The sequence below is a fragment of the Haliotis asinina genome, chromosome 2 (assembly GCF_037392515.1).
Source record: "Haliotis asinina isolate JCU_RB_2024 chromosome 2, JCU_Hal_asi_v2, whole genome shotgun sequence".
Classification (NCBI taxonomy): Eukaryota; Metazoa; Mollusca; class Gastropoda; order Lepetellida; family Haliotidae; genus Haliotis; species Haliotis asinina.
This window is the reverse complement of record NC_090281.1, coordinates 15,860,637-15,871,720: the sequence shown is the minus strand read 5'-3', so window position 1 is coordinate 15,871,720 and position 11,084 is coordinate 15,860,637. Positions and strand designations below refer to the sequence as shown.

The 11,084-nt window shown below is 42.0% G+C and overlaps 2 protein-coding genes across 2 annotated transcripts; both read right to left on the bottom strand.

Annotated features, from left to right (window-relative positions):
- Window positions 1-6,259: 6,259 nt before the first annotated feature.
- LOC137272295 (myosin-11-like) lies at window positions 6,260-8,958 on the bottom strand. Its single transcript, XM_067804658.1, has 3 exons — window positions 8,890-8,958; window positions 8,414-8,716; window positions 6,260-7,980 (listed from the first exon to the last, which is right to left on the bottom strand). The coding sequence occupies exons 1-3, from the start codon at window positions 8,956-8,958 to the stop codon at window positions 6,280-6,282; spliced, it is 2,073 nt and encodes a 690-aa protein (XP_067660759.1). The 3' UTR covers window positions 6,260-6,279.
- A 738-nt stretch (window positions 8,959-9,696) lies between these two features.
- On the bottom strand, window positions 9,697-10,560 carry LOC137271601 (tropomyosin-like). The gene has a single exon (XM_067804043.1). It carries the CDS (start codon window positions 10,558-10,560, stop codon window positions 9,697-9,699), a length of 864 nt encoding a protein of 287 aa, XP_067660144.1.
- Window positions 10,561-11,084: the final 524 nt, after the last annotated feature.

The following is an 11,084-nucleotide window of genomic DNA, read 5'->3' as shown; positions in this document are numbered from 1 at the left end:
CATGAACTGCATCCTTTGTATGGCTATATCATTAAGTGAGTTAGTAAAATACTGTATATGATAGATACGAATTTGAACTTGTGGTAAAATAAGGTTTATTCGACATTTGAGCATGTACATTTTATTACGTTTTCCAATGTTGTGGACTAAAGGTCTAAGATGCGGAATAGATTATGTGTTTCCATAGAACCATCGCTGGGTGTCAACTCAGATAGATAGATAAATATTCTCTCCTAACAGGGGATTTTGTTATATATTTTGCCGTTTTGAGATATATGTATTGTTTCACAACAGGTTTGTTTACGAACACATGGCCATGTTATAATAACATATAAGAGTCACAATAACTCAAACCACAAAAATATGGCACTTTATAAAGTAGCCTTAGATGTATGCTATGCTTTCTAAATAAACTCACTTCTTTGTACCGCTGTTATTGTACAAACATACAAGCAAATATAAACCCTACGTGCTGTCCCCATTTGTACGCCGCATGCAGCAATATTCCAGCTATATGACGGTGGTCTGTAAAGAATCGATTCTGGACCACACAGTCCAGTGATCAAGAACATGAGCCTTGATCTGCGCAGTTGGGATCAGGTGACATGTTTCAACCAAATCAGCGAGTCTGACCACACGATGCCGTTAGTCGCCTCTTACGACAAGCGTAGTCGCCTTTTATGGCAAGCATGGGTTGTTGAAGGCCTAGTTTACCCAGGACATTCACGGGTATGTCAGCCTGGAACTAGCCATAGAATGTCCAGGTAAAACGCAGTTTACCCTCATTGCTTGTCTCACGAAGTCCATCCCTACGAGGGGCGTTCATCAAAGATTTCCCCTGATCCACTTGCAGTGGAGTTAGTGGAACGAAACACTTGGCACACTTACTTGTCCTTCCCTACACAGCAACTACCAAGAGTTGCAAGCCTCTCCTATCGTTTCATGTAATACCATCATGCGCTAACTGGCAAACAATATACGGGGATCTTCAAAAGTGTCTGTCTTCACTTTCAGAACAGTGTATTCATCAATGGCCGAATGAGGTCGACCAGGAATGGGGACAGTTTCCTCAGATTTCCGAACACATCTAAACTGGCGATGCCACTGTTTAACTACGTCATACGAAGGGGCATTCTCCAATCCTCAGTAAGAAAACTAGAAGTGGGTCAGTGGAAATCTTTAATGAACACCCCTCGTAATGGATAGACCGTCGGTCTGGGGAATGAAAGGCAGCTTCTTTGATCCTTTTGCTGACCATTCAGCAGTGACGTAGTGATGAAAGTATTCGCCCGTCACGCCGAAGACCCGGGTTCGATTCTCCATATAGGGAAAATGTGTGAAGTCTACTTCCGGTGTACCCGCCATAATATTGCTGGAATATTGCTAAAAGCAACGGTAAGCCATATCCAACCCGCTCACCCTTTACCAAAAGAAGCTGAAAGATGCTATTTCTGGTTCGCATCATTAAAACTAGTATGGGTTGGGCTCGTCGTCAGGATACTGTGTTGGATATGGGGCATCCAAGGTAAATATAAAACATACAGAGGTTCAAATTATATATACCACTTTTAAAGAAAGGTTTCTAAGAGATACTGGAACTAAAAGTGTCATCGTAATGTTTAATGTGTTGACAAACATGAAACATCTTGATATAAAAACAAAAAGTTCAAACAACACCAGCAAACATCAGTTGTATACACCAACCCCTCAAAAATAAAAATGACAGCCATGAATCATTGTGGAAGGACATACTGAATCTGCTTTGATCTGTGAAGGGTACATGATACCATTATCTTTGATTCCAGCGGCCATGATGTCTACTCCATCTCAAATGCTCCTGCCTGTGAGATGGTGTTTGTGGTGGACGAACTGCAAGGCCTAGGTTTTCGAAGCTCTCGTAGCGCTTGTATTGTCGTAAGTGATATACATCAAACTTAACTTACGACTATCTTAGCGCTAACAGAGCTTCGAAAACCTAGGCCCAGGTCACCTTAAACATCGACGAACGGTGCTCCTGGATATCTTTACCTTGTATCGGGGGAATGTATCGGGCGTTAAAGAACGTAATAATGACATTTCAACTGCCTGAAGTGTTTTCCGTATTGTTAATGAAGTTTGTAAGACATTCAGTTGTGTATATTTCAAACAAAAACGAAGATTTTACAACTCTTCAGAAATAGCGTTACCAACAGCTTGAGCCTTCATTAACGACATCGAGTATTGCGGTGGGCTGCCACTATGAAATCCGCTGTCACAAGCACAGGCCAATACCTACGTAGGTACAGGTAAGTTACTTTGCAAGTGCCTAGCCACCATGCAGTCCAAAGACATCCTTTCAGGCACTATGATAAGAAATACCCTTTTTATATCATAAACTTTGAGGTAATGTAACTATAGATTAGATAACTGTTGTCTTAATTTGGTGGGGCGGTGGGGTAGCCTTGTGGTCAAAGCGTTCGCTCGTCATGCCGAAGAACAGGGTTCGATTCATTACATGGGTGCAACGTGTGAAGTTCTGCCGTCCATGCCGTGATATTGCTGGAATATTCCTTAAAGTGGCTTAAAACAAAATTCACTCAATCACTCATCCTTATTTTGAACGGAGCCAGGTATCGATATGAAATGAAAATAGATACTTAACTTTCATCAGTCATAATCTAGCATTCTTTTAATATTTAAGGTGAGATTAGAAACTGGATATTACCCAGTGTAGGTATTGTCGTCCCGATCCATAAACAAGGTGGCTCTCTTACTTCTATGTTAGACGTAAATGCCATGCATTAACATTAACTTACGACTATCCTAGTTAGAGAGGCTCGAAAATCTAGGCAGTGGTCGTATTATCATGTTGTTCATTAGTACCTACGTGTTATTGGGCATCAGGGATGTTGGTGGCTCAACAGCACAAGATGTTCAACAAATACTCGCTGTATGAACTTCTGTCTTTATGCCTTTGTGTCAGTAAGTGTGGTATTTCTTTCCAGGTAATGACATAATTATCGATAACGACATAAAGGTAGCACATGAAGTATTTTGCCCCTGTCTGATTGTTCATGTAGTTTTGACGAAACATATTTACAATCAGGAAATATCCCTGTCTCGTCACAACAAATTTACTTCCACATGACATAGATAGAATCATCCTTGATATCTCCAGGGTATACGTTCCGATAAGTCTCCACTATACCCTGGAAGCATTTACGGCTGTGCCAGATAAAAAATCATTACCTCCCTTGACTGTCTTTTGATCCACACAGGTGTCTACGCTGGGAAGTTGAGCGAACCAATCACAACTCACTTTCGTTTTTTGAATTATCTAACAGATTATACTTGGCAACAGAAACCATGCAGAGGTTATCTGGAAGAGGTAGAAGGCGTTCTTACATATGTTGTTTTAAAGTTTCGGACCTGTCAATTTGTTTGTATGATTTCCCTAAAATCTGGAACCAGAGACCATATAATAGATTATATGGTCTCTGCTGGAACGCACTGCGAGCAAACCTTCGCGGTTGTGACCGCTACCTTTGTTGACACTGCCAAGCTCGTTTATAACGGCGGAGCCAGCAAAGGGAGGAAATAAATTTATCGGGCAGAGCCGTAGATGCGTCCAGGGTATAGTGGAGACTTATCGGAAGGTATGCCCTGGAGATATCGAGGATGGGATAGAATGTGCGAGGCCCATTTCTGGTGTCCCTTGCAGTGATATTGCTGGGATATTGATGAAAACGGTCAACACCTAATCTCGCACTCACTCAGACATACGACTGAATTGGGGCATATGCCTACATCACACGTGATTTATTTCACTCTCAATGAATTGCTTGGCTAGTCTTCTTGGAGGTTACTGAATGGAGTGAGTGGTGACGAATGCCGTCCTGAACTACCACCCAAGGGGCGCAACTCTAACTCTCTTAGACATGTACGCTGCCTTTCAAAACACACTTCCACTTGATGGCGAGTGACGTGAACTTAGCGAGACAAGCGTTGTTTTGTATACTGTTGTTTATATCCCGCCAATCTGTCAATGTCGTTTCAACCTGTTGTTGTGATGTAATTTGGTAACGTAAATTTCCATGGAAATTCACACAGTGAATGGACTGTTATATAACTTGTCTAACAAATCATGTGAACATGTTATATGAATTTAGCTAGACTTTTGTCAAAAATTGTCTTACCAGCCTTTGGATGAATGAGTGAGTGAGTTTATCTCTACGCTGCCTTGAACAATACTCCAGCGATATCACGGCGGAGACACCAGTGATGGATCTTCGGCAAGACGAGAAGACACTTTAACTACTTGCAGGGATAATCTACAACACTTTATGTCTCCCTGCTCGTAGGCTACCCTGCCACCTCATGCAAATGCGTCAGGGCGCCGTTGTACAGCGCAATCTTAGCGCTAAGGTGACTGTAATACCCATGCGTATTCACAGACCTAAGATTGTCATGGCGCTAAGATTATTTTGTACAACAACCCCCTGTTCTTTATGAAGGTGACTGACAAACCTAGAGCAGCCTTTACACGGCAAACTAAGTTTGAGTGCTGAACATTCCAACAACTTTTGCTGTTGTCAAACTCGAGTGTGACGTGTGAAGTCTTGTTAAATTCGTGTTTGTTCAGAAACAACCAATCGCAGTCAAAGATATTGTAATGTGACACGTGCTTTTGTCCTCTGATCAACTCAACCTACAAAATAGCATCGCTCAAAGAACACGTAAGTTTGACAACGTGTCTTTGATGTGTCTTTTGAAATGTTAACATGTGCTGTCAAACTTCAGTTTGCCCTTTAGTCTTCTAACAACACACTGAAGAACGTTTGTTTCTGATTGGTTAAAATATGTAACTCTATTCCATATCCATTTCGTATGTGGCTAGCTTCCAAGTTACGATAACAGTTATCTGATCTATAGTTACAGTACCTGTCACAGGGATCAATTTTCTTATCAGATTGCTTGTAGGGATTGTCATGGACTGCATGAAAGATACAGTTTTAAAGCCCCTTTGAATAGTATTTCTGCTATTTACCTGTGTTTGCTTGATATGGAAGAAAAGTAAAACATGATGCTACTTTACGAGCATGGTATGGCTTCGAAAACTTGGAACCGTCGGAGAGTTGAATATGGTAAGATACTCTTCCATAGTAACATACATGTGCCTGTTAATGACCATTTTATAGTGCTAGTCGACCAGATACTAGTGTTCTGACATACACACCCCACACCCGGCACAGTATCCTGACACCGAGTAAACAAATACTTGTCTTAATGCCGCAAGACCAAGTCTTACACACTAAACGTTATGCTACTTTGCTGTCCTGTACCGATAGTGAGTGAGTGAGTTTAGTTTTATGCCACACTCAGCAATATTCAAGGTCTATGGCGGCGGTCTGTAAATAATCGAGTCTGGACCAGACAACCCAGTGATCAACAGCATGAGAATCAGTTTGAGCAAATGAGAACCGATGGCATGTGTCAACAAAGCGAGCCTGACCACCCGATCCAGTTAGTCGCCACTTACGATAAGCATGGGGTACTGAAAGCCAATGTTCTAACCCGCATCGTCACGGGTTTGTACTCACTTGGAGAATCGAACCAAGGACTCCGGCGTGAGGAGCGAACGCTTTAGCCAATAGGCTAACCAACCACACCCCATAGGTATGGTCAGCAAAAGGGTCAGATAAGCGTCCTACCACTCCCCAGGCCGACGCGCTATCCTTTACGACTCGCACATCTTCCTGGCAATACGTACGTGTAGGTGTATCAAACATGCGATGATATTTGGAGATGTAGTCACCAATGGCATAACGAAATAAGTTTATTCAGACAGCATAGACATAAAAATCCTGAAACATTCTAAATATCAAAGTCTGTGACTAATTCCCTGTATTTGACAACACACTTATGTAAGTTGACACCCAACACCTTCGACCCTTAATCCGCATATTCCATATTGGGAAACATGATAAAATGTACATGCTAAAATGTCCAGTGAACCTTATTTTACAGTGAGTCCAATTTCTAATCTTTAGTACCATACAAAGTACTAAACTCATTTAATGACATTTAATGCGAAACATTCTCTCTCCCACTTAGTTAATCTTCAATATACAGTTTCATCATGGCAGAATACTTAGAAGCGTCTACAAACGTGTGGTCTATGTATGGCGGTCACAGCCATTCGTTAGTAATGACTCCACGCCAGTAGTGTATTTCAGTTTCCAGACGCTGTAGGCTGCCACGTTAAACTAGCCGCCATTACGTCGTAATGACTGATGATATTCACACCCAGTCATCGACATCCTCGGCCTTCAGCTTTGCCTTCAGTTCCTTGGCCTCTTGGATAGCCTTCCTCTTCTCTTTCTCAACTTCTTTGTCTATCGGCTCAGGTGGAGGGAGAACTGCTTTCATCTCGGTTTCAATTCTCTGTATTCTCCTCTTCACCTTTGTATCAAATTCGCTCTTCTTCTGGCGGACTAATCGAGCAATTGATGCAGTGGCGTCTTTTGCTTGTGCTTCCAGTTCTGTCTGTCTTCTAGAAATTGCAGTCTTGTCCTTTTCCGGATCCAGTGCAAGCAACTCACCCAGACTTGCAACTTGATCCATCAGGTGCTTCTGTGAGACTTCAACATACATCTCGGCCAGGTTATTAACCATGTAGGCCATGGTGTTGGCGTCGGTGGCTTGTACATAGATCATGTCTCTCAGCATGTCCGACATGGTGTACTTCAGGCGAAACTTCTTCCCTTTCTCAGCACTTTGGAGAAAGGTCTTGACATTCTCATTCATGCTATACTTGATAATGTTAGATATTGTTTGGAAAAATCTTACCAGTTTTCCCCATTGGGTTCTGACTTCACCAATAGCCTTGATACCTCTCTGCAATAACGCTTTGATCTGGTCAAAGTCTACCTTATCCAGCTTGATCCGTGCAAGTTCGGTGATAATGGCTGTGATGTCTTCGCTGACCTTATCCAGTTTCTCGCTTCTTTCACGGAAGTCACTTCTAGCGGCCTCAAGGGTAGATGAAGCTTGTTCAACCTTAAATCTGGCCTGTGCACTGTGCCTTGAAGAGGCAGAGGCAGACTGTCCTTGCTCATATGTTGACATCTTTGGGGTCGGCATTTCTAACGGTTTTGCTCCAAAAGCAGTTTCACAAAAGACCTTTAAACCTTGCATCTTTGCATTTAGCCTGGCCGCCACCCCCTTCGCACTCTCTATTTGCTGTTTCCCACCTGACAGTTGCTTGCTGGCATCCTTGAAAGTCTTGATCAGTTGAGACGCGTCCCCCTTAATTCCATCGAATTTGTCTCTACACGCTCCTGAGTAGGATGAGAGAGAAGTAACGATGTCATTGAATGTTGACTCAACCATTGTCAGGTCTCCAGGCTCCTTCCCTTGAGAAAGCAAACTGAAATTGTCCAGGATGTTCTGGATGCACAGCGATATTCTAGGAAGCTCCAACATGAGTGCATCTGTAGACCTTTGTGACTTTACAGACGCTTCGTAAACCAAGTTATTTACCAATGGCATACCACCAAGAGATTTCATCATGTACATGCTTGTCACATTCTTCACTGTTGTGACAGTACATTTGGCGAGTTCTTCCACAACATCCATTCCAAGCATATCCCATCCAGAGGGCATGGAGTCCAGGGCTTTTTCATATGACTCTTGAGCTTTTTGGAACTGTTCTCTCATTTCGCTATACTCCTTTTCAGCTTGTTGTTTTCTTTTTTCCAATGCCTCCTTGCGAGTTGATTTCACTTCAATATCCTTTTCGGCTTTCCTAATCATGTTGCCATATTCCCCTTTTGAAAAGATGAATGCCTCTTGCAGTTCGCCTATCAAATTCATGACGTCAGTAAAAATTTTTTCAACTTCCACAGCTCTCGACGTACACGTGTCAGTAATCCTTTTGATGTTTGCCAAAATATCTGGAACCAATTCTTGTATTTCCTCATCAGATCCACCAATGATAAACTGCAAATGATATGATCACAAGGTACAATCACAATGCTATTTGAAGAGTGATTGTCTCAGGGATGCTTTAGAGACAACATAAGTGATTGCAGGAAGGATAAGAAACACTTTTGCTATCGTGGTATCATTCATCTGATAAGAATTCTTTGTAACTAAAGGATCCAAAACAAGTGTATTTAAAAAACCCGGAAAAGATGCAGAGACAATAGTAAGGAAAGTTTGTCTCTTTCCTGTTGAAAATGTTTTAATGGCGGTGCGTGACAGTTATAAGTCACCTTCGGTCACAATTTTATAAAAAGAGTAACATAAACATATCAGATGAAATAGTATATACTAAAGTCCAGTCCCTTTGGACAAGCAGGCTAGTATGTCAAAAGGCATGATTGTACATTCGGTTTGCATGGTGTTTGTGAATGAATCCTTCTATAAGTACCTTCACAGCATTCTTGACATGGAGAGGTATCTGCAGGGTAAGGAGACGGATCTGGTCCATGTTCTTGTTGGCACAGTTGAAGGAAGTCCATCCCTGGTTGGCCACCTGAACTATGCTTGTCCTCAGTGAATCAGGGTACTTGGTATATTTAAAGGCTGATCTGTCCATGAGTTCTGACACCAAAGAGACGTCCTTGTCCAGAGTGACGAGCACCAGCTGACCCAGAAGACAAACGGACAGAGGGGCTGGGCACAGCATCTCCTGCCAGTTCATATGAGGCTCAAGGACCAGTATCATGTCTTCCTGCAATTTTGATTAAAGATGCACTATGAAAGGAATAGTACATAAGAATACTAATAACCAAATACATAGGTTTTTGGTGTGTTTAAAGCTAGGAATGTTTTTACCACATACGTTGTAACATGGAGTCTCTCTCTCTCTTTCTCTCTCTCTCTCAAGAAAAAGCAAATCTCTACCTTCGCATCGGTTGGGCTCATTACTCTTTTCTCCGCCGTTGCAATGTCCTGCCTTCTGACATCTGCCATGTTGAATTCTCTTTATATCTAGTAATACGAATGTTCGGGAACATGCATTTGTCATTTGATTGTCTGGCCCAGGACAAGTCTTCAGACCGCATATACTGGAACAGTGCAACCTTGAAGAAATCACAGAACGGTTACTTAACAAGCATTATATAAAATTGTAGATATGAGTATACAGACACAGACCGCCTGGGTTTGGTTTTACACCACTTTTAGCAATATTGCAGCAACATCACGGCGGGGAACACAAGAAAGTGGCTTCACACATTGTACTCATGTGGGGATTCGAACCTGGGTCTTCCACGCGACAAGCCAACGTTTTTCACCCCAGGCTACTCAACCGCACCAGTACACATACAAGCATACATAGATATGCTATCATATAAGTGGAATATAGCAGCCACAAAAAATAATACAACAGTGACCTAACATTACATACACACGCACGCACGCACGCACGCACGCATACATACATTCATACGTGCCCAGTGGATAAAACTCTTGCACAATTTTAAAATTACAATACTTTTATTAAAAGAAAGAAACACAAGATGACAATATTATGCAATCAGCGTAGAAACCAGTTTCTCAGTGTAAGGTGATAAAGTGAATAGACCTCACCAAAAGCGATCTTTCTCATAAAATATATGAACAGTCTAACAACAACACAATGAATTTCTTTGGGCAGCCAATTCACTGCATTTTGCAGTTAACTACAATGTACATCATAAGGCCCACACTTCACCACTCGTCTACTTCTGCAGCCCCGACAGCCTTGAAAGCAGGGCGTGAGAGAACCTTAATCCACAACTCGGACCTTGCGACCCCTACTCCCTCCAAACTCTCAACCAGATTCTTCAAGGGTTCTCCAATCTGTGCTATGTCATACATTAATTTAGTTTCATCCCTTAAGATCTCGGCTCGTCCGGAAACTAGACTGAGCTTGTGAATAACCTTCCGCATGTTGACCAGGCTGGAGTTTTGTGCTGTAATGTATTTCCTAGTAGCTTGAATGTACAACTCTGTATTAGCAATATCAGCAGCAACACTCTCTTTTTCATCTATTTTATTTTGTAATTCATTCTCAGTTTGTTGACAGTTATTTGACATCTCTGACAAAGTGTCCCTTGCGTTAGACAGTGTCAATCGAACTGAATTTAGGCGATGTTCGGCATTCTCCACATCATTTGTAAGACACGTCTCAGCGACTGCCAGCATTGTTGCTCCAACTATTGGGATCCATATGGTCGCCCAACCTGCTGTTCGCACGTCATTGCGATGCTTTTCAGCTTTTTCGAACTCTTCCCTTGCTCTTTGAAAGCTTTGCACTGCTCTTTGAACGTCCCTTTTAGCACTGGAAACCCTTCGATCCTGTTCCTGCAAGTGTCTTCTCTTTTCATCAAGTGAGGCATTCAAGGATTTTAAAGACACCAGAAGTTGCCGGTGATGGTCTTTCTTCTTCGAAAGCCTTGCTTCCTTGCCAAGGCACTTTTCAGTCAAAGTATCGATGTGCTTAGTTAGCTTTCGTTCAGCGTGGGAAAATGCCTTATAGGCATTTCTTGCTTCATCCTTAACGTCCTTGGATCCAGACTCTATTATAGTCATGAGATCATTAACGTACTGTACGCCAGCTTTGACCTTTCTCCCAACTGCTGCAGATACGTATAAAGGTTCGCTCAACGCTTTGTCCATTGTCTGAAACATGTGTCAGACTTTGGTTACTTTCGAACTTCTGTGAAACCTGAGATATACGCGGTGGTAACTAGAATGCGTGTTATGTTACATGGCAGAGCTATTCGAAAAGAACATTTTTGCAAAACATAACTGTCTTTTCTTTCAAAGAAAAGTATTTTTGTTGGGCAGAACACTTAAGCTTATATGTTTGTGACTTTAAAATCCTCATCCGAACTAACATTTCAAGCATATTTATAGACATGTTTTATCCTGTTCAAGGAAGGTATGAAAAGGTAATCGAACTGTTCACCTTGATGAGCGAGTTGTTTAACATCAAGAATTTACATTTCACACACCCACCTGCACAATTTGGAGCTTGGTCATAGCCATGAATTATAAACAATACAGACAGTGGTTGCCATAGCGATAACCTACGGTACAACACAGAGACATGT

Excerpts from the sequence above, each read along its gene's own strand:
- LOC137271601 (XM_067804043.1), bottom strand. The coding sequence starts at position 10,560 with ATGACTATAATAGAGTCTGGATCCAAGGACGTTAAGGATGAAGCAAGA.
- LOC137272295 (XM_067804658.1), bottom strand. The coding sequence starts at position 8,958 with ATGGCAGATGTCAGAAGGCAGGACATTGCAACGGCGGAGAAAAGAGTA. Across the intron at positions 8,717-8,889 it reads TGAGCCCAACCGATGCGAAG|GAAGACATGATACTGGTCCT; the intron begins GTAGAGATTTGC and ends TCAAAATTGCAG. Across the intron at positions 7,981-8,413 it reads ATGTCAAGAATGCTGTGAAG|TTTATCATTGGTGGATCTGA; the intron begins GTACTTATAGAA and ends TATCATTTGCAG.